Raw genomic sequence first — 27,263 nt, 5'->3', positions numbered from 1 at the left:
TTGAAGCGGAGTTGGGGATTTAGCTCAGTGGTAGAGCGCTTGCCTAGCAAGCGCAAGGCCCTGGGTTCGGTCCCCAGCTCCGAAAAAAAGAAAAAAAAAAAAGAGTTGAAGCATTAGGAAGGCTGAGAACCGTTGGTTTACATGTACCATGGATCTACAATCCCAGCACTCCTACGGCCAGCTGGAGGTGGAGACCCAAGAATCCCCAGAAGTGTGTGCTAGCCTGTGTGGCTTTCTAAACAGGGTGAGGACTGACCCCCCCCCCCCCAGGTCGTCCTTTGTCCTCCACACATATGCCATGGTACCCGTGTGCTTGCACTCACACTATATGTATACACACACAGGAGAGAGGCAGAGATTCTTTGGTGGGAAAAAGTAAATCAAATATAATCCAGGCTTGTTACTTTTGCACTGAGTACTGATAAGGATTAAACAACAATGGGGCTGGAGCAATGACTCAGTGGTTAAGAGCCCTGGCTTTCCAGAGGACCCAGGTTCCATTCCAAGCACCCACTCACAACTGTCTAGAACTCCTCTGAAGAGATCTGGCGCCCTCTTCTGGCCTTCTGGGGCAGCGCATGCACATGTTGCATAGACACCACACAAGTAAACACACACACACACACACACACACACACACACACACACACACACATACACACACGCCAAATAATATAATAAAGTTAAAAAGAAAGATCAAACAGCAGTGGTATCTATCTTTCTGTCTTTGGCTCTGGTTTTCGTTCTGTGTGAGTGGTCCTCTCCAGAGAGACAAACCAGTTGCAAGGAAGCACGGCAAGTATTAATGGCGAGTCTTGTGTTTGGTTTATTACAATATGCAAGAGACTGATTCGTATGTTCCCAGACACTCTGCTGTTAGTCGCTTCCTAAAGCTCTTGAAAGGCCCATCTGCCTCCTTTCTCTTGCGGGAATCCTGCTGCTCGGTCCTGCCCTGGGTACCACCACCAAACCCCGTTCCTTCCTCTGACATCCCACAGCCTGTAACAGATGGTAGAGAATTTGCGTGAAAGCTGGGTCCCTGGACCTCTGTATCTGTGATCTGATTACATGAACCAGCCTTTGGCGCTAGCCTTGGGGGATGGCTGCTCTTCTGTGTCACCCAGTGCTCGGAGCACATAAGCGCCCGCATAAACCAGGAACTGTCCGGTCACCTGGGCAGCATAGGATGCGAACCGCAGCAGACTCCTGCAAGAAAGCAAGAGAAAGACACATCAGGCGTGCGATTCTCTGGGCTGGCCAGAGATGGAATGATGGGAATGCCTTACCCCACCCCACCTTACTAAGCTCCAAGGGGGCACCAATCATGTTGGGAGTTGCGGCATCCATGTAATACCACTTTCAAAGCACACAGTGTCTGATTGCTCCCTGGTGGGCTGCCAGTACTCTCCAGCGCCACCTACTGGGGACAGGGCCCTCAAGCAACTTTGGCAGGGGCCTGCCTAAGTAGAAACTCCCACAGAACCTCGGCACAGAGCATGTGCTTGCTATCCGAGGATTCTAGCAGCCAGGTGACTGTGAGGGGCTTGCTCCTACAACCCCAAGGTCAAGGTGACAAGACCAGTAAAACTGAGGAAAATGGTTGAAAGAACCAGAATTATGATCCTCTGATAGGGCATGTGGAGGCTAGGTCGTTGGGGGTGTTTCAACTTGCTCCTCACAACAAGAGGACACTTTGCCCTGTCCTAGCCTCTGAAGTCCCGAGACTGAACTAGTCTCATTTCAGATTAGGTCCAACAAAAAGTGTTTCCTCATGTTCTAATTCTCTTCCTGGTCTCCGAAGTTTTCTCTCCAGTTTTCACATCAGCGGAACGTCTGGGCCAGGTCCCATGGCGTGCGAGCGCGTGGTGCGAGCGTGGTGCGAGCGTGGTGCGAGCGTGGTGTGAGCGTGGTGCGAGCGTGGTGCGAGCGTGGTGCGAGCGTGGTGCCAGCATGGGTGTGTCCCTTGCTGGGTATTGGACCTAGGGCCTCTAACACGCCAGGCAAATGACTTACCACTGAGCTATTTCACACTTACATCAAAAAGCACAAAGTCCAGTTGGGGATGTAGCTTTGCGCTTTTTGGTATAAGTCTGTGATCTAAAAGTTAAGTTGAAGACCACGTGGGTCAGAGCACACCGGTTGACAACAGAGGATCCAAGCCCTGTTGTTGGGCTCTGGGGCAGAAGACAAGTTAGGAGGAGCCACCTGTCCCACACGTGGGTGTGTCCAGACCCCCACTGTGCCCCCACGATATCCCCTGGAGTTTGTTACCTTAACAAGGCCTTGAAGCTTGTGCAGCGGATATCATACGACACTGAGTACATCTCATACATGGTGGCTTTGACATTGAGACAGCCGAGGAAGTCCTTGGGATTCAGCCTGTATAGGTCGAAGGTGACTCTGGCTATTCCTGACTTCTTTGTTTGTGTGCAGACATACTTATTGCCCTGAAGTAAAGAAGCAAGGAACAGGCTTCGAACCCATGCTGGCAAAGACAGTCAAAAACCACACAGTTCTGGGGCGATGGCAAAGTTTGGGTCTCCTAACTGTCAGTTCTAATTATTCCTGCCAAGTGACCATCAGGCTGACGTGTTATACTACAAGTGCCCTTATCTCTTCCCTCAACAACTTACAGTTTTGTGATTCCGGATACGTTGCTTTGGTTTTGAGGATTTAGTGTCTGATGTAGAGAGGTGTACCTGTCTTAGGGAGCCTCCTTGCTTGTTTGCATAGAGCCCTGAGGCCAGACCTTGAGGATGAAAGGACTCCTTTGCAACTGTCACATAGCCATGGAGGAACAGAAAGCACTATTTCTGTTTCACTTCACAAGTGCCTCTGATGAAGCAAATGCTGGAACTCGTGTCTCTTGGGGTGTCTCCTATTTTCCAGTAACTGCCGAGGAGGACAGATGACTGTGTGGAAACATTAGCCACTTAAGGAATCACTCTGTCCCAGGGATACCAGGTGACCCTTCAGGTTGGGAGAGACACGTACTACAAAAACTTGTAGATAGCTCTGTCACACCCTGAGAGAACAAAGGCATCCCAAGATTCAAATGCTAAGTCCAGGGAGATGGCTCAGTGAGAGAGAACTTGCCTCGCATGTGCAAGGTTCTGGGTTCAAGTACAATCTCTAGTCCCAGTCGCAGGGTAGGAGGGGCTCAAGAGCTGCTTTCCTAAGTGGGTTTTTTTTTTCCCTACCACACACAGGCCCCACTGTTTTCAGGGTCAGGCTTAGATGATGCAAGAGCCCATACGCCTCAGGAGCTTTGGGGGTTGGGAGTGCTGGAAAACTTCGAGTATTACACAACATGATCAAATACATTTGAAATTAAAACATGGGGCTGGAGAGATGGCTCAATGGTTAAGAGCACTGGCTGCTCTTCCAAAGGTCATGAGTTCAATTTCCAGCAACCACGTGGTGGCTCACAACCATGTGTAATGAGATCCGATGCCCTTGTCTGGTATGTCAAGGACAGCAGCGTACTCATATACATGAAATCAATCAATCAATCAATCTTGAAATTAAAACATAAGTAACCCCTAAAAGCGTGCCAGTCCTTCTTGCTGAAGCCACTGTCGGTGTCCCCCTCTTCCTACCACCCAGATCATGATGACAAGTGATTTTGGTTGTTGCCCAGTGTACCCCGCATAAGAGCCTGTGTCACTTCTAAACCTACCATCCATCACCCAAGAAAGAAACATCATTTAAAAATCCAAAACTGGGGCTGGAGAGATGGCTCAGTGGTTAAGAGCACTGATTGCTCTTCCAGAGGTTCTGAGTTCAAATCCCAGCAACCACATGGTGGCTCACAACCATCTGTAATATACATTAGATAAATAAAAATTAAAAAAAAAGTTTTAAAAATCCAAAACTGAGTCTGACATGGTGGCACACATCTTTATTCCCAATACTTGTGAGGCAGAGGCAGAGGCAGACAGAAGATCTCCATGAGTTTGAGGCCAGCCTGTGCTACATAGCAAGCATCAGAACAGTTGTGGTTATGAAAAGAGACCCTTTCTCCAAACAAACAAACAAATTCAAAGCTAAGGAATAGAAGGAATTAAATCTATTGCCTCCCTCTGCTTCTATTTTACTGCCTCACGTTGCTTTCTGGCTTTTCAAAGTTTACCTGACGCTCCTTTTAGGCTGCCTGTAGAATTGACCAAGATGCTATCACAGTGCTAGGCTAGGGGTCCTCACATGTGGGCATTCAGGATCCTACAGCCTCTCAGAGAGGAAGGGCACAGCTGGAAGACACACTGTCTTCTTCCAGGGTGGCAGACAGCATATTCCCCTGGGATTTTAGGATTCTGGGACTGAGCAAGGGAGACATCTGGTGGCTGTTTCTTGGTTGAAATCTTTGTTCCCTTTAGAAGGAGCCTCTGGGATAACCTTCCTGAGGCAATGTGGCAATCTGTCCTCTTCAGGAAGCCACCATTTCTACCCTACAGGAAAATGGCTGAGGAGGTAAGCCAGGAGAGGACTCCAGAATCTTTGATGGGGCTTAGTGGTAGAGCATGAGAGGTACCTATCTGTGAAAGCCTGGGTTCCATTCTTACCACCCCAACTCCACCCTCAAAATCCAGTCCTCAAACCAACCAAGTATTTCAGATTCACAGGGCCTGAGCTGACCCTTCAGTGTGGTACACAATTACTACATCTTAGCATGACTTGGCACTGTGCTGAATTTCTTAGGTCCCATTACTGTGTAGGACTTAAATGTGCCACTTCTGAATTTGCCTCTAAACTCTCTTTGTATAAACCAACAGCAAACACCTTTTCCATCCGTGTTAGCTTTCTATCGCTGCTATAATAAGTTCCCAGAACCACAGCTTAGAAGTCACATGCTTCTGCTCTAAAGGTGCCGGGAACAGGGGTCCTGACCAGTGTTCCCACCTTCCTTGGCATGTGGTTCTCCTTTCCCCCTGAACCTCAACCTGGCCCATATCCTCTGGCTTCACCACCCCATGAGAACGCTGTGGTGACACCAGCCTCAGGAATAGTGAGGTGACCTTCCCATCTCAGGACACACATCTGCCAAGGCCCTCTGCTGGGAACCATTCTGAGAATGAGAGCAGACGCTCTGGAGGTCTCACACAGAAAGACAGGGATAGAGGAACCACTCTGGGAGAACACCAGCCTGACCTGTGACAAGCCACAGGTAGCTTGTTCCCAGCAGTAACAGTCAAAAGAAAAAAGCTCAGGAGAAGAAGGAATTGGAAGCTTGGCAGTGGTGGTGCACATCTTTAATCTCAGCTCCTGGAGGCAGAAGCAGGTGGATCTCTGTCAGTTCCAGGACAGCCTGGTCTATATAGTGAGTTCCAGGGGAAGGAGGAAGAGGAGGAGGAGGAGGAGGAGGAGGAGGAGGAGGAGGAGGAAGAGGAGGGAGGAGGAGGAGGAAGAGGAGGAGGAGGAGGAAGAGGGGGAGGGGGAGGGGGAGGAAGAGGATGACGATGACGATGATGACGACAAAGGAGGAAGGAGGAAGAAGAGAAAGAAGAGAAAGAAGAATAGGAGGAAGAAGATGAAGAGGAAGTGGAAGAAGAGGAAGAAGAGGAAGAGGGAGAAGAGGAAGAGAGAGAAGAGGAGGAGGAAGAAGATGGAGAAGAGGAAGAAGTAGAAGAAGAGGAAGAGGAAGAGGAAGAAGAGGAAGAGGAAGAAGAGGAAGAATAGGAAGAAGAGGAAGAGGGAGAAGAATAGGAGGAAGTTGAGACAGAAGAGAAAGAAAAAGAGGAGGAAGAAGATGGAGAAGAGGAAGAAGTAGAAGAAGAGGAAGAGGAAGAAGAGGAAGAGGAAGAGGAAAAAGAGGAAGAGGAAGAAGAGGAAGAAAAGGAAGAAGAGGAAGAGGGAGAAGAAGAGGAAGAGGAAGGTATTTTATAGGCATGGTTTCTGTGGTGGTCCCCACAGACACACAGGGAGTAGCAGTAGTAGGAGGTGTGGCCTTGTTGGAATAGGCATGGCTTGTTGGAGGAAGTATGTCACTAAGGGGCTGGCTTTGAGGTTTAAGATGCTCAGGCCCAGTGTCTCACTCTCTTTCCCTGCTGCCTGTGGATCTGGATGTAGAAATCTCAACCCCTTCTCTAGCACCGTGTCTGACTGTGTGCCACCATGCTTCCTGCCATGACAATGGGCTTAACCTCTGAACTGCAAGCCAGCCCCAATTAAACGTTTTCCTTTATGAGTTGCCACGGTAATGGTGTCCTTTCACAGCAATAAAACCCTCACTAAGACAGTTAGTTGCCTATTTTAAGAATAGCATTTAAGGAGGATGCAGGATGGCTCTTACAGGGTACCCAGGTTCGGTTCCCAGCACCCACATGAAGGCTCACAACCATTTGAAACTCCAGGTCCAGGGGACCCAACACTACCCGCGGGTGCCAAGCACATACATGGTGCACATCTGATAAACCAGCCGCCATCTTGGGCTTTGAAGCCATCTTATAGGAAACTCAAACTAAGTCATTCCTGCGTATGATTAAATCTGTTTTTCAAAGATTACGTTATATCCAACCTGTAACCTTGACTCCTAATGCTTCTGTACTGCCCTTTCCAGGAAACAACAACCACCTCTTTGTTTCGGGAGGTTTGGACCAACCCTGCCTTATGTTCTGCTCCTGCAACCCAATTTATTTGCTTGCCCAATCCCCCATTTGGAAAGCCCCTACTCCTAAACTACAAGAATCTTACCTTCTCCATGCCCATCACTGATCTCTTAAAGCCTACCTCGGTAGGATGCAGCCATTGTGGACAAATAAAGCTTGCTTTAATGTCATAATAAGATAAAACAAGATCTTATCTATCCCAGAGGTCCTGTGAGTCTCCTCTGGCTATCTCACCAGCACGCAGGAGGAAACCACCTTGGCTTTCCCACGAACACTATATTGCCAACTTTGTATAGTTTTGAATGACCTAGAAATGGTTTAATGCAGAAGTTCTCACAGTGTGGTCTGGAGAGAGAGGATCAAGCTTAAGATCCCTTCCGGGTTAAAGCTATTTATACAATAAATACGAAAAGACAATTGTCCTTCTCTGTTCCCCTAGGTCCTGATTTTCTACAGCATGCTTAGGGAACATGTGTGGCTCAGTGAACCATTATTTTATTTTGTTCTTTTTCTTTTTCTGCTGTTTTTCCTTTGGGCTTCGAGACCCAACCTAGGGCCTCATGCTCGTGAATTTCATTCACCACCAAGTTACACCTCGGTTCAAAGTCAGGGTTTTCCAAATGATCTAAGCATAATGCTTCAAGATCACTTTGATGAAAGATCCTTTCAAAACGCAAGACAGACCGAAGAGCTCAGTGGAGCAGAGTAATCAACTCCACTGGGACCTCCTCAGATTCTCCATGGAAGCTGAGCTTTGTGGAACCGGCACCTGTTGGCTCTCACGCTGAATCAAAGCAGAGCATTCTCAATGGTGTGAAAAGACCGTGAGTACCCTCACTGTTTCCTCTCTGTCTTCATATCTGCAGCCAGATTTCCTTCATAATTCCACCCAAACAATAGAGTATAGCAGGTTAAACGCAAAAATATCTCTGACAATCACTTATGGTGCGTGCGTGCGTACCTGAGTATATGAAGCACCCCTACTCAGAGATCAGAAGAGGCATCAGATCCCTGGAACTGGAGATACAGATGACTGCGGGCCACCATATGGGTTCTGGAAACTGAACCTGGGTCCTCTCCGAGAACAGCGAATGCTCCTAACTGCAGAGCCATTTCTCCAGCTCTGAGAATTCAAATGTCTTCTAGACATTAAAGAGGTTTGCAAAAATACAAAAAGTATAGTTCCTTGCTCTCTTTTGGAGAGTGGTTGTTTGTTTTTATTTACTTTAAGAAAATAGTTTCTGGGGTTGGGGATTTAGCTCAGTGGTAGAGCGTTTGCCTAGCAGGCACAAGGCCCTGGGTTCGGTTCCCAGCTCCGAAAAAAAGAAAAGGAAAAAAAAAAAGAAAGAAAGAAAATAGTTTCTGAAGCTGGAGCGCTATCTGCTCTTCCAGAGGCCCTTAATTTAGTTTAATTCCCAACAACCACGTGGTGGCTCATAACCATCTGTACTGGGATCTCATGCCCTCTTCTGGCATGTATGTGTACCTACAGATAGAGCACGCATATATTAAGGGAATAAATAAAATCTATTTAAAAAAATTTTTTTAAATATATCTTCTTATTAGAATATGTGGTTTAAGCTATAGCCTTTACTGTTATTATTAGTCAACACATATTTCTAATTTCTCAACTTTAGTCTTGAGGATTGGGAATGTCTGTACTTATGGCTTCTAGTTTCTCAACCTTGGCACAAATGACATTTGGAACTGGGTGATTTCTTGTTGCAAGGGGTGTGCATTGCAATTTCCCTTCTCGACAGTAACAACAGTGTCCCCAGTCTGTCATTCTAGACCGTCTTTAGTTGTTACACCACGGCTCCTACAGGCAAAATATCCCCAGGTAAGAACCTCTGGTTGGATCTGTTGACTGTTTTGGTGAAAACCTTGTTAAGGACAGGTACTCAGAGTCTTCATGACCCTTTGTGAATCCCGGAATGAAGACTTCTGATGTGCTGCTCTCTCAGCACAGTGATGGGATTTCCACAGACAATGCCTGTAGCTGCAGCCATGTGTCTTCAAGGTTGAAGGGCAATCTACTCAGTAAATAGGCATTGGCAGGTCAACCTATATGCAGTTAAACGAGCACACGGTGATGGCTGTCTGTACGTCTGCATCCCACTGGACATACAGTGATGGCTGTATTACATCTTCATGCCACCGCAATGGACCTGTGGTTTGTTGACAATATCTGCCACCGTTCACAAAGGTGACACGGGTGGTCCTGATGCACATCTGTCATACTGATGTTAGTGTGCTCCAGGGGTGGATCCATGTTTCTAGGTTGCAAACTATGTTTCAACCCTGTTGTTTTAGACATCGATTTGTAGGGGGGTAGGGAAGCTTGTCCTATGTCTTGAAGATGGAAAAAGGGATCATGGGGCACCCACTTCTTCTTTGCTGTCTTCATTTCCTGCCTCTAATACAAGTGGCTTTGCCCCATTGCTTGCTCCTGCAAGGATCTGCTGTCTCAGCAAGGAGGCTGCATTGTTTGTTGACCGTGAGACAAGATAAACCTTTCTTCTTTCTAAGTTAATTGTCTCAAGTATTTTATTATAGTGTGGAAGGTTGATGAGTACAGACACACACACACACACACACACACACACACACACACAAGATTAGGGTAGGTCACTGACTAAATAAAGCTCATGATTCAAAATAATTTATTTGAAATCACATAGTTGGGCTGGAGAGATGGCTCAGTGGTTAAGAGCACTGACTGCTCTTCCAGAGGTCCTGAGTTCAAGTCCCAGCAACCACATGGTGGCTTACAACCATCTGTAATGGGATCTGATGCCCTCTTCTGGTGTGTCTGAAGACAGCTACAGAGTACTTACATATAATAAATACATCTTAAAAAAAAAAAAGAAATCACACAGTCTAAATTCAGACATCAGATTTTTCTAGAAATGTGTGAGAATGCCTTTGAGGGTTGTAGCTATAGCTGGTAGGTGAGAGGTGAGTATAAAGTATTTAATTATGATTAAGATGTGGCTTGCTCAGTGCACTTGTAGGTAGACCATCTACCCAGTTGTTTGCATAGCAAGGCTGTACTTACCGGTGTCCATTTCTGTCCCTTTTCCAAGATCATGAAGTGTGTGTTGTCTCTTAGGGTCTGAAAGAACTCCTCTGTGTCCACCACGGTACCATCCTCCTCCAGCACCAGCGTGACCAGGCCAGTTGTGATGACCAAGACATCCAGAGTCTAGGTTTGCAAGGGAGCACAGGAAGAGGATGAAGGGAACAGGATGACGTTTATGTTAAGGTTTCAGGGGGTCTGGCTGACCGGGATAAAGCCGTGCTGGTGAAGAAACCCATTGACAGGCATCTGTGATTCAACCTTCATTCAGAAGGACAGATTAAGAGCGCTCTCTTCCTAGAGTGACCTAGTGCATGTCTACAGTTTCCGAGATTGCCTATCATGTACAGGAATAAGCAGATGGCCTTGCACACCTTGTACTTTAAGTGCATGGCCTCATGCAACACCTCAACCCCTGCTTCATGGGCTGGATGCCCACGTCATGCCTACGTCTCATTTCTGTAGGAATCTCTCTGGGACTTGGCTGAGAACACTGTCTATCCTGGTCAGATCTCCTAGGTCATAGTTTCCCTTGTCAAAGAAGAACAGTTACATTTTCAGTTGTTCACCTCTGGGCCCCAGTCATCCATATGCAGAGATAGAATGTCACTTTGACCCCTTCCTTCACTTGCTTGTTATGTCTCCTCCCAAAGCCCTGGAGCCTACGAACAGACTGATGAGTTTGATATACTGTCTTTCTTTCTTTCTTTCTTTTTTTTTTGGTTCTTTTTTTCAGAGCTGGGGACCGAACCCAGGGCCTTGCACTTCCTAGGCAAGCGCTCTACCACTGAGCTAACATGCGCTTCCTAGGCAAGCGCTCTACCACTATACTGTCTTTCTTTTCTTCTTCCCTCCCTTTCTCCTTCCTCCCTTTCTTCCTTCCCTCTTCCTTTCCCTCCTTCCCTCCCTCCTTTCCTCTATTCCTCCTTCCCTCTCTCCCATCCTCTCTTCCTCCCTCCCTTTCTCCCTCTTCCCCTCCCCTCTTCCCTTCCCCTCCCACCCCCCCCCCTTTTTGAGACAAGCTCTCTATGTAACCCTATCTGCCCTGCAACTCACTCTGTAGACCAGGCTGGCCTCGAACTCAGAGTCCTGGGATTAAAGGCCTGTGCCACCACTACCCAGCTGATACGGTCTCCTTTAACGCTTGTGTCTTATCACTGGCTTAGTGCCCCAGGCCCGGACTCTGAGCTAGCAAAGGGTACCTGAGGCTGTGACCACAGTACCTTGCTGATAAGTTCCCGCAGGCTGCTGGCCATCACCCCACGCCGGCTGCTTCGGTCATGGTTTGAAACCCGGAAAGGACGAGCAGGGTGTATGAGGGGGGTAAGCAGGACCTTTTTCGTCTGCAACCCCATGAATGTCAGGGGCCTATGAAGGAGGCACAGAGGAGAGCACTGTTCAGACAGGGTCTGGTTTCTGCTTCCTGCAACCCACCCCCAACACACACACACGCACATGCACGCACACGCACACACACTCACATGCACACACACACCACACACTCTCTCTCTCTCTCTCACACACACACACACACACCACACATGCACACGCACACGCACACGCACACAGAGGATTTCTCTTTGTAATAGCCCTGGCTGTCCTAGTCTTGAGCTGAAGACCAGGCCGGCTTCAAACTCACAGACATCTGTGTGACTCTGCATCCTGAGTGCTGGGATTAAAGGCATGTGCCACCAGCTCCCAGGCTTTTAAGAAGGGGTTTGAGACACACACAGATAATGCAATTTTAATACTTGTGTCTAAAAGAAACACACCACATAGGAATTACTAACTGTTAATCTATCCATACCTCCAAAGAGCAAGCTAGTAACTGATCAGCTTAGCGCACCCGGGCATGGCCTCAGTGTGGTCCTCAGCTCCTCTCCAAACTATATTCATCAAATGTTGATTCAAAACATGTTAGATTTATTTATTTTATGCGCAGGAGCGTTTTGCCTGTACATATACAGGTGTACCACACGTGTGCCTGGTACCTGTCGAGTTTGGAAGAGAGCATTGAATTCCCTGGAACTGGGGTTACATGGGGTTGCTGAGCCTCGAACCTGGGTCCTCTGCAAGAATGATGTGTACTCTCCAAGCCATCTCTCCAGCCCCCAAATATAAATGTATTTTATTATTATTGTTGTCATGTGTGTCCGCATGTATATGCTGTGTCCGTGTAGGTACACATGCTGAAGTGTGTGAGGGGCAGTCAGAGGACCAGTTTCCGGGGGATGGTCCTCACCTTTTATTTTATGTGGGTTTGGGGATCAAACACAGGTTGCCAGTCTTGTGGATCAAGAGCCTTTCCCCTCTGAGCCACCTCACTGGATGGGTTGTAAAGCTAAACATTTGAGAATATGATTTCTAGTGACTAAAAGCAGCTAAGCCAAGTTAGAGAGTTGGTGTCGCTAGACAGACAAGTAGGTATATATTTGTATAACACTGGCGCAGAATTAATTTAAAAGCCAAATACTGTTCAACGTGTTAGTCAGTCCAGGGTTTTCGTTTGTTCTATTTTTAGTGTAGGGTTAGAACTCAGGGTTCTGTGACTGCTAGGTTAGTACTCTGCCCCTGAGCAGAGTCCCAGCCAAGGTTTTGAGATCAGCCTAGAAGGGTAGTTTGGTATGGTTAAAAATCTGTAACACCTATAACAAAAAGTTGGCTTAAAACAAGTCATTCAGGAGTTAAAGCCATTCTGGGCAACAACACATGGCGTGAACTGACCGAAGAAACAGATCTCTAAAGATACTTTTAAACTGGGATGTGCAATTTCTGTCCTGTCTTAAAACCACACTTAAAAAGATAGGGTTTAAAACAATGTTTCTTTAATGGGGTATTAAAATTACACCTCCACATATTTGTATACAAAAACCTTTCTTGTTGAAAACCAAACTTTGTAACATGAAAATAGCCCACTTGATGAGGCTTTTGCACTGTCCAAACTCGGTTTTGCCTTCTAAAAATTTTGGAAGTGTACAACATTGAAGAGGTTAAAAATCACTGGCTCTTGGAATCCACCACCCCTTGGCCCCCTTTCAGTTTGCCTGAGCTCTGGCAAAAGTTCTCTCAGCCAAGGTCAGGAAAGTTCCTAGTCTCTATAAAATGTGGAGGTTTTTATAGGTTATTTTATTTTGATATTAAAAGAGCTTCAATTCAAAACTGCAATTGTTAAGGCTCAAATTTAACAGGAATTGATAGTGAGGAAATGATCAGATCCTTTAAACATGTTAAAAATACATTTAAAATCAGGCTAAAAACTGATGCTATTGGGCTGGAGAGATGGCTCAGTGGTTAAGAGCACCAGTTGCTCTTCCAGAGGTCCCAAGTTCAATTCCCAGCAACCACGTGGTGGCTCACAACCATGTGTGACAGGATCTGATGCCCTCTTCTGGTGTGTCTGAAGACAGCGAGTGTACTCACATACATGAAATAAATAAATTAATTATGGGGTTGGGGATTTAGTTCAGTGGTAGAGCGCTTGCCTAGCAAGCGCAAGGCCCTGGGTTCGGTCCCCAGCTCCGAAAAAAAAAAAAAAAGAAAAAAAAAAGAAAGAAAGAAAAAGAAAAAAAATAAATTAATTATAAGATTAAAGCTTTATTTAGTCTCCTATTTTATATTTGCAAGGCATAGTTTAAAACAGATAACTAAAAACAGACAAAGATTGTTTAACTCAGATATACTAGGTAAATACTGGCCCTCAAACCTGTCAGAGATCAGCTGAATAAGGCATTTAATATGTTTAAACTTACCATGACAGAGACTCCCAAAGCCTGATAGTGACACCGCCCCACCCCTGCCAAGGTCTCCAAGAAGATATGGTCACAAAGGCACTACCTGGTACAATAACCACTGGGCATAACTACCCCCAATGTCTTGCCAGGGCTGCCAGGGCTAGCCTGAACTGTGGACAGAGGACATTGGAGAACGGATTGCCACGCTTTGACAAGGTGAGGTCAGTTTCTCTCATGTTCCTCCTCCACAGGAAAAGCCTCTTCATCTTCTGGGCTGGATGGCCAGAGTCGGCCTCTGCCCCTGGTGCCATAGAGATGCAGGAGCCTTGGGCATCTGCCTGGGTAATAAATGTGGACAAGTCTCTGGCATTAAAATTGATCCTTCTTCAAGTCTCTGATCAAATTGACAGCTATGCCAACTGTAGCTTGACAGCTAGAGAACAACAGACAACTAGCTCCTTACCTCAAGGTAATCCCTCACCGGGTTTGCTTATTAATTAATTAAACTACTAATCAGTTTATTAATTAATCAAAACTACTAATCTCTTATGAAGAAGGACAGACAGATTTGCTTTGCCCACGGGTTTCATGCTACCATCTATGACTCATGATTAACAATTAAATAAAAATTACAAAATTTAAAATTATATACATTATATATTAACTTTATACATATGATATATAAAATGTAAGGCTATAAAAGTTGCTGAGAATATTCAAAAGCTCAGTATGTTATAAAAAAGATTAGAGGGCCTAAAAGGATGTTTTAAAACATATACATACAAGTTATAAAGATATTAAAAACACTATAGGATATGTAAAATACGAAAAGACGTTTCATAGTTCTCCCCCATGCTGTTGTTATTTTAGCATCGATCAGTGGAGTTCTGATAACCGGATGGACGCTGGGTGCTCACAGCTCAGTTGTAGCTTTGAGGTTTGGTACTCTCTTTGGTTGTCTGCGGAATAGACTTAAAGATGCTTCTCATCATTCTAAAACCATCTCTGCTCAATCTGTACATCTAACCCTTTGCACTAAATGTTCCATGACCTTTAACCCAAACACACACAGACAAACACACACACACACACACACAGACACACACAGACACAGACACACACACACACACACACACACACACACACACTCACACACCTCTTTTATTAGATCTCAAATTCTACTCCTGCTCTTATAGATACCTGCTAATTGCTTTTCGGAGAGTCCTAAGACTCGGATCCCTTTGCCACAGATCAAACAGATCTGTCTGTTCTTAAAAATGGGGTTTCCCCCTTGGGAACTTAAACTTTCCTGGGCCACTATTCAAAATGGAGGTCTTATTCCAAATAGTTTCTTACATTGGTGTGGGTGTCTCTCTTGTGTTGGGGTCCTTCCCTGGGGCAGTTTATGCCATGAAAGTTTACACAGGAGCAGGAAGGGCTGTTGGGTGGTTGGTTTGGGTCCAAGCTTGTCGTGGGTAACTATACAGAACAGTTCTATTGACTTTCATCATGATTGGTTTCCAAGGGCACAAAATATAACAAAAGATGTAATCGATCTTGGCATTAGAAAGTTTCCTAGTAACAGCAAAGACATATAAAAAAATTTCCTTATAACCCCAGGGTAGCCAAGTAACAGTTACCTAGGCCTTAACATTTTACCTAGGCCTTATCAATAACAAACATCATGAATGTCACCAGAAGAACAGAAGGGGGAAACTCTAGGTCCTGAGTTCCATGAATTTTTGTATTTAGTTTTTATTTTTAAAGATTTATTCATTATATACACTGTAGCTGTCTTCAGACACACCAGAAGAGGGCATCGGATCCCATTACAGATAGTTGTGAGACACCATGTGGTTGCTGGGATTTGAACCCAGGACCTCTGGAAGTGCAGTCGGCGCTCTTAACTGCTGAGCCATCTCTCCAGCCCATGTATTTAGTTTTAATTCTTTGGAGAATGTGAAATTTTACACCTTCTGCTAAGCCAGGTTACCACATGGGAAACAGCAGGCCCTCTGGTGTATTCTGTTCATGTCTGCTCTCAGAGATAATTACTATCATTTAATATTCTCTTCCCTAAGCAGAGACTAAGTCACAGACTTCAGCTGAGGCAGATCTTTACTGATGACTTTTAAAAAAATGTACCCCCCAAATCACGCCAACGTGGACCAAAGAAATGACTACAGCAACATCAAAACATTTTCTGAGAACGACCCAACCCTCCATTATTCAGTTTTTGTTAACGGGAAACTATGAAGAAGTAGTGTGGTGGATTAGTGAAAACGAAAAAGATAGGCACCCTTTTAGTAGTTAATTAGGAAAACAAAATTTGTTTCATTTTGGGGTTAATATTTAATTAAATTTCAAAGTGTGATGGGCCTGTTCCTGTTGCTGTTTTAAGTCAAGGTTCTCGTGTAACCCAGGTTAGCCTCTCATGTAGCCCAGGTTAGCCTCTCATGTAACCCAGGTTAGCCTCTCATGTAACCCAGGTTAGCCTCTCATGTAACCCAGGTTAGCCTCTCATGTAGCCCAGGTTAGCCTCTCATGTAACCCAGGTTAGCCTTCAATTAATCCCCTATGCAGCAGAGGACAACCTTAAACTTCAGATTCAGCCCCAGGCATTCACTGTCACTGTCCACCGTGAGCTAAGCAGCAAGGGCACAAACGAAGGGCACGCGATTAAATGCAAGACACGTTGGTCGCCATGAAAGAGTGCCTCTGAAATGCTACTGCATGCCCTCAAACGACTTGCAAGCCTGTATTCAACAAAGGAGAGAAATAATCCTGGGAAATGGAGCATTAAGACACGCCCTAAACACAGCTCCATCAGGTGACAGGTGTGCTGTTGAGCCTGCCGATGGCTAAGCCTCTGTGGAAAGCAGGGGTGTGACACACAGGGAGCTTTAACCCAAGGGCTCTTCCTCACGTGGGAACAGACCCATAAAGATATCCCAAGGAGGGCTGGAGAGATGGCTCAGTGGTTAAGAACACCGACTGCTCTTCCAGAGGTCCTGAGTTCAAGTCCCAGCAACCACGTGGTGGCTCACAACCATCTGTAGTGAGATCTGATGCCCTCTTCTGGTGTGTCTGAAGACAGCTACAGTGTATTCATATACATTAAATAAGTAAATAAATCTTTAAGAAAATATAAAATGAGAAAAGATATTCCAAGGAGCTGGAAAGATGGCTCAGCAGGTAAGAAGCAGTAGGTGCTCTTTCAGAGGACCTGGTTTTGAGTCTCAGCGCCCACATTGTGGGTCGCAGTGGTAGTTCCAGTTCTAAGGGATATGGTGCCCTCTTCTGGCATTTTTGGGTACTACATGCATGGGGTGCACATATATACATTCAAGTAAAACAGTCATACGCGTAAAATAAAAATTAAGGAAAAAAAAAAAAACCCTGTCAGGTTAAGTCAGGTTGCTATCTGTGTTGATGCATGTAAGGAAGTTTAGAAGAGGGGACTGCCAATCAACACTGGCCACTTGTAACTTCTTATTCCCTTTTCTCCTCCATTCCTCTCCCCCTCCTATAGCTCCACCAACAAGTTGACACTCTGAAATTAGACCTAGGTTGTCAGCAACGATTTGGTCTGAAATGCACACAACCAGCCTCCCCAGGACCCCATACTGCTCGCCTCTGAGCACCCGTCATGGTGATTCTTCAAACGCACCACGGTCACCACAGCACCATACCCCATTTCTCAGATGGGAAGGCTGAGACCCAACACGGTGTCTCAAGGTCATCCAAAGTGATAAAGGTAAGTGACGGGATGGGATGTGGCATCTGCCCTCCTAAGCCAAAAGTTTCTGTTGGGTGGAAGAACTGGATCACAAACAATCTACAACATCCTGAAGCAACCAGGTCGAGAGCACAGCAGCTCAAATCGTGATTATTTTATTATTATTACAATAATAATTCTCTTTTAGGGCGGACAGAATCTCTCTATGTAGTCCTAGCTGGCCTGGAACTTGCGTTGCAGACCAGTCTGGTCTCGAACTTGTGAAGATCTGCCTGCTTCTGCCTCCTGAGTGCTATGATTAAAGTTTTGTACCACCACATCCAGCCTATTTTTTAATCATTTTTAATTAGGTATCGGTGTGTATGCTTGCTTTCGGGTATATGCAAGTGAAGGCAGGTGCCCAAGGAGGTCAGAGGCTCAAAAGTCCTGAAGCTGAAATTACAAATGGCTGTGAGCTTCCTGATATCCAAGCTAGGAATTAAACTCAGGTCCCTTGTAAGAGCGGCAAGCGCTCCTGACCGCAGAGCTCTCTCTCCAGTCCCAAGCACAGCTTATATTATATACTGGATTCTTTCCCTTTTCAGAAGTGTAAAGTGGCTGCACAATAGATGCTTCCCTCGAGACTGTGTGGAGGGGACTGGGCTAGACCCACGGGGCCCTGACCCAGCCCTCCCATCTGAATGACCGTGGAACCTTGACCGTAGACCTAGATGGGTCTAGCATAGCAGTGGCCCTGGCATTTGGCTCCTGAACTTCTGCCTTGATTCGGAGGAGTTGTACCAGGTCTCTATTGCACAACCCAAGGCACAAGATGTCCACATAGGGCTGAGCTGACACTAGGGCAGAATGCGTGCAGTGCCACCACACCTGGTGGCTTGGAAGGCAGCAGTTGGGGACTAGTTATGTTTATGCATCCCAGTCATAATCCCAACTTTGTTCTCAACCTACTCATACCAAGTGAAGCTCTAGCCAGCTGGTCATATCTTCTAGAGGAGGAGAGGACGACAAGAGTTCTACATCCTGTGCACACTAACGGACTAGCAAGACACCTCTAAGTCACAGTTATGAGTTATGAGACAGTGGCCCGGGGACAGCAGGCAATGGAGAAGGTCATTAAGCAGTGCCAGTTTCAGAGTTAGGAATATACAGCCAGCTTTTTTGGGGGGGCCAGATTTTTTGGGGGGCCAGGGGTATTTTGAAACAGGGTCTCACTATGTAGTTCAAGCTGACCAAGAACACCTGATCCCCTGCCTTTGCCTTGCCTCCTGAGTGCTATAATCGCATCTGGTGTTACCACACCTGGCTCTCTAACCAGAACTTTCTTACCTTGGTGTCAGTCCCACCAAATTATGTCCTTCCCACAGGAGACTCGGAACCCCCTGTAGAGAGTGTATCTCCTACTTCTGAGTAAGAGGCCTTTGCTGTTCCCATGAAGCCTCTGGAAACTGCTCAGCGAGCCCAGGGTCTGCCTAAGTGTCCTCCCCACCCCCACTGCACTCCATTTATTGGCTAAGTCAAAAGTATGGCAGAATAAAGTAGGAGACACAAGAGAACAGGGCCCCGTATTGAAAAACCAAAAATGCCAGGTCTAGCCGCTAGCAGCAGAAGGCATATCTTTGACCTAGTTACCTGGGCCTCAGGTCTCCTCATTGGTAAAAGACACTTACGTCTTCCCAAGAACCACTCCAGTAACCTGGCCCAGCTGAGGAGTTCAGAAGTCCCATTGTCTTTTCCCGTCTGACAAGATAAGGGTTGGCAATCACCAGTGGTCTTCCCTACCTCTCCTGACCTCAGGGTAGCCTTCCTGGCTAGGAAGAACAGTGGATCTATTGTTCTTAGCCTTCTATTTCCTAAGCAAGAACTGGCTCACTGCTGGAGATAAGACTCTTAGAACACACACACACACATACACAAACACACCACACATACCACATTCACACATATACACACACCACTCACACACACCACACACACACATACACATATACACACATCACACACACCACACACACACACCACACACAGACACACACACATACACACATCACACACACACACACACACCACACATACCACACACACACACACCACACACATACCCCACACACACCACACACACATACACACACACACACCACATACACCACACACACACATACCACACACCACACACACACTACACACACACACACACCACACACACACACCACTCACACATATACACACCACACACACACCACTCACACACCACATACACACACACACATACACACACATACACACACATACACCACACACACACACATACACACACACACCACACACACACACACCCCACACATAGAAATCAAACTCCAACCATTTCTTTTTATCAAGGATGAGTGTCTTAATGTGTCAAAGTATTAAAAAAAAAATCAGGCTCAGATGGAAAAACAAAAATCAAAAACTTTTGGATTCTTTGGGCTCACTGTGACCCCAAGTCCTAAATAGAAACCCTCCTTCAACAGTTTCTCTCTCTCTGTGTGTTTTTTTTTTTTTTTTTAAGAATAGCCTGGTCTACAGAGCTAGTTCCAGGACAGCCAGGGCTATGCAGAGAAACCCTGTATTGGAAAAAACCAAACTAAAGCAAACCGAACCAATACAACAACAACAACAACAACAAGACTGTCTTTTAACACATGGAGGGATTACTTAAGATCGAACTTTTATGCACACTAAACCCAAGTAACAAACATGCGTGAGTACTGACTGCCCCAACTAAATGATCAGTTGGTCAAGCTGCTAAACGCACAGGGCAAGGTGTTAATGAACAGGGTTTGAGCAGCCTCTGCTCTCTCTGTCCCATGGGAAAGACGGAATGCTGTATCTGGCCATTGTCACACTTCTGAAAGTGGGGTTTCTATTTCCACCCCACCCCCCAATATCCTGACTTCTCCACGTTAAGACAGGGGACCTGAAGAGCTGAGGGTGTGGCTTAGCCGTGAGCAGAACATAAGGCCTTCTTCCAAGAAGGGTTGGTTCTTCTTTGATAGCTCCCCAAAATCAAAACAGTAAGACCACTGAGAAGCCTCAGAATTCTCAGACGCTTCTCACCTTGTCCTCAGTGAGAGCCACTGCTCCCTAGTTCCTTGGAAAATGGGTGCAGACGGTTCCATGAAATTGGAAGGGAAGTAACTCATTGAGGAAAACTAATAAGGAAACGGCGTTTAAGGAAGTAGATTGTTCAGAGGAAATAAAATCAATTATAGAAATCAGACTTCCTAGAATATTCTCGAAAGTTGTCATACATCAGCTCTCCCAGAAGAGGGGCTAATGAGGGAGCTTCATACTCTTCTCTGAGGGAACTTGTGAAAATATGACTAGAAGAAGAAGCCACAGACTGACGACAGTCCACATGGATGTTCTCCAGTAAGATGGCTACCCCTCCCCTTGGACATACACTTCCACACCAGAGGGAAAAGGCCAAAACCAAGATCAAAAACTCCCCGCATGCTAACATGACTATGTGGAACCTGTTCGCATGGACTGACGTGTCTTACACAGGAGCCCAACTCCCATGATCCAATGCACCTGAGCAAGAGCAGTCTCAAGGGGGAAGTAACACGTGTTCTATAAAACGTATCGTTTTACAGGATAGGCAAATGCTCACCAGATTTGGGCCACATACCAAGGGCCCACAAGACAAGACTAAGTAACCCCCCTCGGCTACTATGAAAGACTTTTATCCATCTCTGGGAGCTCACCTGGGGCTTCTTTGTAGTGTATTGTGACCAACCCTCTGCCCTTTCTGCCTTTGGTAGGTTCTTTTACCAGCTGCTCCACTGGCCTTCCTCACTATTCTACACGGAACATCCTCAAAGCCCATAGAAAGCTTTCTTTGTAGGCTACCCATGGACTGATGTCTATCCTGAAAGCACTAGAAGAAAGTCCCTGAAACTAGGTCTTAGAGAAAAATATAGCTCTCTCCTTGTATCCACAGGGGGTGGGTCCCCAGGGCCCCAGTATCTCCAAATTCACAGATGTTCAAGCTCCTTTATAAAATGTAATGTTTGTAGAACCTACACACATCCTCTTGTATATTTTGACCATCTCTACACTACTGAATACACCAAGCACAACGTAAATAGCTGTTCTACTGGATAGCATAGCGGGACAGGCCATGTCTACACAGGTACAACTGAAAAATACAGATATTTTCAAGAGCCAGAGATGGTGGTGCACACCTGCACTCTCAGGTGGTACACACCTGCACTCTCAGGTGGTACACACCTGCACTCTCAGGTGGTACACACCTGCACTCTCAGGTGGTACACACCTGTACCCTCAGGTGGTACACACCTGCATCCTCAGGTGGTACCATCTGTACCCTCAGGTGGTATACACCTGTACCCTCAGGTGGTACACACCTGCACTCTCAGGTTGTACTCACCTGCAGATGGTACAAAATGACTGCACTCTCCATACCTGAAGAGGCAGAAGCAGGCAGATCACAAATCCGAGGCCAACCTGGGCTACATGGAAGAATCTAATCTTAGTAACAAGAAAGGCAACCAACCAACCTCATCTCCAAACAAGATCAATCAACCCCCCTGCCCCCCTTGCAGTTGGTTGGATCCTTGGAGGCAGACACTGAATGTATGGAGGCCAGCTGTGATTTTTTTTTTTTTTTTTGGTTCTTTTTTTCGGAGCTGGGGACCGAACCCAGGGCCTTGCGCTTCTTAGGCAAGCGCTCTACCTCTGAGCTAAATCCCCAACCCCCCAGCTGTGATTTTTGATGATATTATTGATAGAGGCTAATTGGTGATTACTGTATATTTCACTGTTGTTCAGAAAATGAGGAATGAAGATAAGGGAAGGCCAGAACTTTATCAGCCAAACACCACAGGGGCAAGAATATGTGAAAACGTTAAGGTAGGCAATGGTGAGGTCACACTTCAGCAAGTGGAGAGAGGGATGAGGATCCGGAGGTGCCCATCAGGTTTAGAGGGGGTCTATTCTCTGTAGGGTGGAGTCCAAGGGTACTAGGACCAATGGCAAGAGCCAGCAGATCAGACTTCCCATCGCCAAGCTCCCCACAAGACTCCTTGTAGGTAGCACACACAATTGGAACATGCTTGCCCACAAGTCTCAAGAGTCTGCCTGACCCTCATCTATTTTTGAAATCTGACAGAACGCTTACTCTAAGAACAGACCGAAGCCCTTGGACACTTTGTAACATTGTAAAAGGAGGTTTGGTCCCAGGAACAGACCAGAAACTAGGTCTTGAAATTTGTTTGTAGCAAACTTGTTGTCTTTCTAAGGTCACCAGTGAAGCCGAGATAAATTCTGAGCTGGAAGAGCAGCTGCTGAAAACCACATTCTTACAAAAGGGACGCCATTCTGATTCTTTTTTGAACCGTGCTGGAGTGGAGCCCATGGTATCAGACTTGTTAAGCACTCGCTCCTGGCATCGGGAACTGGTTTTACAGTCAGGAACCGGCTTTAAAGTCGTAGGTCACCTCTGAATCCAGCGATGACAGTGATGTCACCCCTAGGCGACTAGAAAGGACTCAGGCCTCTGTTGCCATGGCAATCGCCATAGATTCCCAGCGTCCACCTGGCCCACCTTTACCAAGCATTTGGTTACATCACAGTCCAAATAAAAGGCAGAGAGCTCTGACCTTCCCTCTCTTTCCTTCTTCTTCATCGTCCCCTTTGTCCTTTCCCCCACAATAAACCTCTCTCCGGTGGAGGAACTGTACTGGCTTAGTGTGATCTGTCCGGATGAGCCAACATTCTAACACAACGCTCACTGTACCCCTGAGCAGGGCCCAGCCATAGAGGATCGCCTGAATAGTTAGTTACATGTCCTCATGTTGGCCTTCCAGGGTAAAAATCAGCCTTGTTACAGCTTCAGAGTTTTGGCCGAAGCAGACCTCATCTGTAATAATAAACACCTACAAACATCAAGAGTTCCACTAGAAGCCTCCAATCCCTTTCCTTATTACCAAGGTCTCCTGTGGTTACAGGTTTGTCAACGAGCTGTTTCAGGACCTGCAGTTAGGGCTGGAGAGATGACCCAGCAGCTGAGAGTTGGGAACCCAGTGCCCACGTCAGGTGGCTGACAACTATTTGTAACTCCAGCTCCAGGGGACCCCAAACATCGTTTTTTCCTCTTCAGGCATCCCATACACTTATAGTGTGCACATGCGCACACTAATAAAAACTTTAAAAGTCATTAAAGAAGAATTTGTCATTTGTGATGGTGGTATGTGCCCAGGCATCCGGGAGCACGCACAAAGGCGAGGAGGACACCCGGTGTCCTCTATCATCCCCTCTGCTTCATTCTTTTGAGACCAGGTCTTTACTGAACCTGGAGCCAGGCTGGTGGCCGGTGAGCCCCTAAGCACCCGCTTGGCTCTGTCTTCCACAGGTCTGGGGTTCTGATTGCCTGTGACCAGGCCTGGCTTTATATGCAGGAGCTGGGATCTGAACTGAGGTCTTCATGCTTTGGCAGCAAGCTCTCTTACCCCTGGAGCTAGTCCTTCTGCCCCCAAAGAGCTCCAAATTATTTACAAGTATCCGTCTTTCCCATCTCGGCCCAGGGCTTCCTTCCTGCGGGTTTACTGAGCCACACCCTCAGTACAAGTATGTCTTTCATACTGTGCTTATTGATTAAGTTACTCCCCTGGCAGAATCCAGTTATTAGCTAATGAGTGACAATTACAGTGTACCGCGCTGGGCTGTTTAAATTCACGGACAAGAAGTAAAACTGCAGTGAGACCACAGTGTGCTGTGGGCCTTGCCTGTGGCTCATTAGGATTTTTTTTTTTCTTTTTTCCGGGGCTGGGGACCGAACCCAGGACCTTGCGCTTCCTAGGTAAGCGCTCTACCACTGAGCCAAATCCCCAACCCCCTCGTTAGGATTTTAAAGAGGGATGGGGCAGGGGAAAAACTTTTTCTTTTCCTCCAACCAGTAAGTACTATAGGTTTTCTTCCAGTTTCGTTTGGAATTGAGTCATGCCAAAGGATTAGAGCAGGCTGGTTTGGAAGTAGGTAGATTTTTTTTTTTTTTTTTTTTTTTTTGAGGACTGAAGCAAGCTTGTCACTAACAAAAAGCCATAAGCCCCTCAGACTTGTCAGGTTGCAAGGGAGGAGTCATCGTAGATCATATATTCCACAGAGTTTAGATTTACTGAGTCACTTCCGCCTCACACATGACACCATAGAGACCTCACCCAGGTCTGGATACATTTTGGATTTCAGTAAACGATTTCATGATCAGACTCAAGGGGAAACCCAGACTCCATACATCCTACTCTGAGGCAAAATGATGCTTACTGAATGCTAACATCTGTAAACCTCAGCCCTTGAAGAAGGGAAAAAGAACCCCAGAACCACGGCTCTTGGCCTTGAGCTTTGAAGTGTTGTGAGGGCAGACAGCACGTTTTGCTGTAAAGACAGAAAACAGCAGCCCCTGTTCCCTGACCAGTCTAAGCACCAGGACACAGTGATGGGGGGAAAAACAAGGTTTCTCAGGACAAGCACAGACAGGAGCAGAGGAAGCAGGAGGAGCTTAAGAGAAGACTGCAGGAGGAATTAAGAAATCCGTCAGATGGGCTGGAGAGATGGCTCAGCGGTTGAGAGCGCCCGACTGCTCTTCCAGAGGTCATGAGTTCAATTCCCAGCGACCACATGGTGGCTCACAACCATCTGTAAAGAGATCTGATGCCCTCTTCTGGTGTATCTGAAGACAGCTACAGTGTACTTATATATATATATATATATAAAAAAAAAAAAAAAAAAAAAAAAAAGAAATCCGGCAGAGCTGCTCTCATGCTGTGAGATCCTCCCCATCTAAACATTGATGTTCTACCCACACATCTCCTGCTGCTCATAGGTAGGATACCTGGTTATTTGAGAGCCTTTACAAATCCCCCAACTCCCAGAGAGGAAGCAGGAACCATCCAGGAAGACCAGCCCCTTTTCATTTTAGTGACTACTTTTTTAACCATATGAACTGACACACAGTTTCTCTTATGTCCCTGACTCATCAGCTGTCAGAGCATCCAAGTTTGGTGGCCCTATTCTCCTATTCTCCCCACATTTCTCTGCAAGAGATACACAGTGAGGTCTGTCACGGTGGAGCCTGTATTTTTATGCACCCAGGTTTCCTTTTGTAGCACTTTCTCTGTTTTTAGAGAATCAAGATCCCACTGTTCAACCTGTTCTGTAAAGTCACTGCCCTGACTCTGAAAGCCAGTCATCTAGATTACAGAAACAGAGGCAAGAGGACTACAAGTTGGAGACCAGCCTGGATTATATAGCCAGTTCTAAGCTAAACTGGGCCTTATAGGGAGAGCCTGTATGTCTGTCAGTCTTTCTTTCTCTCTGTGTTTCCAGTTTCTTCTCTCTATATCTTATTCTTTGTCTCCCTGTCTCTCATTCTCGTTGTCTGTCTCTTGTTCCCTGTCTCTGTGTCTCTCTCTCCAAATCTGTGTCTCCAACTCTCTTGCCTTAGCGTCTCTCTTGTGTCTCTGTCTCTTTCTTACATAGACACGGACACACACCCTCATACTGTCCTAGTACCAAGAACCAAAATGTTCTGTCAGCATATAGAGATAAACCGAAGGGGAATGGGACCAGTGGGGTTGGCTGGGAGCCAAAAATGCGGCTCCAAAACCTGATGAATCCAGCCCCATCCCCCACCCCGGGATAGGCAGAGTCGCACTCACCCGGAGGACCTAAGCCTGGACTCCTTCCTAGCCCTCCAGTTTGATTCTAAGCCCTAGAGAAGCCCTATCCAGCACAGACACTCCCGAGTTCCTCATCTCCTGCAAGAGGTGCAACAGAATGAGGCTACCCCCACGTTCACCACTGCCACTTGCGGACTCCCACGCACCTCGAGAGCGCACCACTGGGCAGCTGTAGCCCTTTTCCGGAGGAACCTTGGGCTGCTGGGCGGGAACAGGCCTGGCTGTGCGGACTGGCAGGGGGACTATAGCCGTCTGAGGGAGCAGAGACAGGGATGGCCTATGGGGTGTGAAAGGGAGGAGGAGCTCGGGGTTCACGGGAACGCTCGGGGAGATGGTGACTTGGGGCTCAGGAGGAACTGGGGAGCAGAAGAAATGGAGAGGAGCAGAGTACTCGGAAAGAAGGGTGACCGCGCGCAGGGGTACACGGGCAGCACTCGCCTGATGAGGGCTCCCGCGTAGTCCCTGGCGGTCTCCATTGGTGTGGGTCCTCGGGTCCCAAGGCCGCGCCTCTTAAATCACTGCCCTGTCCGCCCCGCCCCGCGATGACTTGACCCGATCGAGCCCAGATCTTGGCGACAGGCTGCGCTTCTGCGAGCAGCGAGTAGTTCCGGCTCCCACGCCTGGGTCCCGGGGCCACGCCCCTTCGTGGACAAACGGTACAGAGGGCCCCAGGACCCCAGATTTGGTGGTGTTGGTGGCTATTGTCAGTATTGTTTTTCTCTTCTGGGGGCTGGGGACACTGGTGAATCACCAGTGCCAGGGGTATCGCTTGGCAGTAGAAAAGCAGGTGCGCGTGGGGCGAGCAGTGTCCGAACAGGCTGTCTGCTGCTGGAGTCTCCAAAGCCCGGACCAGGGCTGGGCGGCTGGCCAGCGAGTTCCTAGGGGACAGGAGGAAGTTTCTGGGGACACGCGTACCCTCAGCACTTCGGGTTCTCGGAGGTGCCAGGGCTTCCCTGTGGGTGTAAGTAGAGAGTCTGAGTAGAGGGAGTGGAGGAAGCATAAGCCTGCCTCCTAATTATTGGCAGTTTCTGAGACACAGAAGGAAAGCGCAAAGTTTATCGGTCCGGAAGGTGGAAGATTTTCGTGCACTCAGTAAACAGCCACTGCCCAGGAAAAGCCGAGTTGGCGAGCATTCACCGGAGTTTCGCTACAAAGTTGAAGAAAGTTGACTTTCTTCTCAAGCTACAAACTCTGGAATAAGTTGCTGGAAGCTCCTCTCTGCTCACAGTCGCTGTCCAAGAGCTTGTTACTGTGTTCCAGGCTCGGTCATCGCCCTTTTCTCCAGTACAGCTCACAGGAGCAGAGACTGCTCCTTCCTCAGGGTCATTGGTGTCAACACACCTCACCTGACCTTGCAGGGAAGTAGAAGCCAAA

General features: G+C 46.9%; 1 protein-coding gene across 3 annotated transcripts; it reads right to left on the bottom strand.

Annotated features, from left to right (window-relative positions):
* Positions 1 to 802: 802 nt before the first annotated feature.
* Positions 803 to 26,370, bottom strand: Cidea (cell death-inducing DFFA-like effector a). 3 transcript variants are annotated; one of them, XM_039096669.2, is made up of 5 exons: positions 22,404 to 22,728; positions 10,908 to 11,052; positions 9,664 to 9,810; positions 2,272 to 2,447; positions 803 to 1,206 (listed from the first exon to the last, which is right to left on the bottom strand). In XM_039096669.2, exons 1-5 carry the CDS (start codon positions 22,568 to 22,570, stop codon positions 1,065 to 1,067), a joined length of 777 nt encoding a protein of 258 aa, XP_038952597.1. In that variant the 5' UTR covers positions 22,571 to 22,728; the 3' UTR covers positions 803 to 1,064. The 3 variants fall into 3 exon arrangements, with proteins under 3 accessions (XP_038952597.1, XP_038952598.1, NP_001163938.1); XM_039096670.2 differs by having other exon boundaries at positions 22,519 to 22,728; NM_001170467.1 differs by lacking the exon at positions 22,404 to 22,728 and adding an exon at positions 26,328 to 26,370 and having other exon boundaries at positions 807 to 1,206.
* Positions 26,371 to 27,263: the final 893 nt, after the last annotated feature.

Source organism: Rattus norvegicus, chromosome 18, assembly GCF_036323735.1.
Source record: "Rattus norvegicus strain BN/NHsdMcwi chromosome 18, GRCr8, whole genome shotgun sequence".
Taxonomy (NCBI): domain Eukaryota; kingdom Metazoa; phylum Chordata; class Mammalia; order Rodentia; family Muridae; genus Rattus; species Rattus norvegicus.
The sequence above is the reverse complement of the archived record's forward strand: the minus strand, read 5'-3'. Positions and strand labels throughout refer to the sequence as shown.

What these genes read in the sequence shown, in the direction of transcription:
- Cidea (XM_039096669.2), bottom strand. Translation starts at nt 22,570, where the DNA reads ATGGGCTCCACTCCAGCACGGTTCAAAAAAGAATCAGAATGGCGTCCC. An exon ending in TGCGGGAACTTATCAGCAAG is followed by an intron (nt 9,811 to 10,907) that starts GTACTGTGGTCA and finishes TTGCAAACCTAG; the next exon opens with ACTCTGGATGTCTTGGTCAT. An exon ending in AGCTTCAAGGCCTTGTTAAG is followed by an intron (nt 1,207 to 2,271) that starts GTAACAAACTCC and finishes GCTTTCTTGCAG; the next exon opens with GAGTCTGCTGCGGTTCGCAT.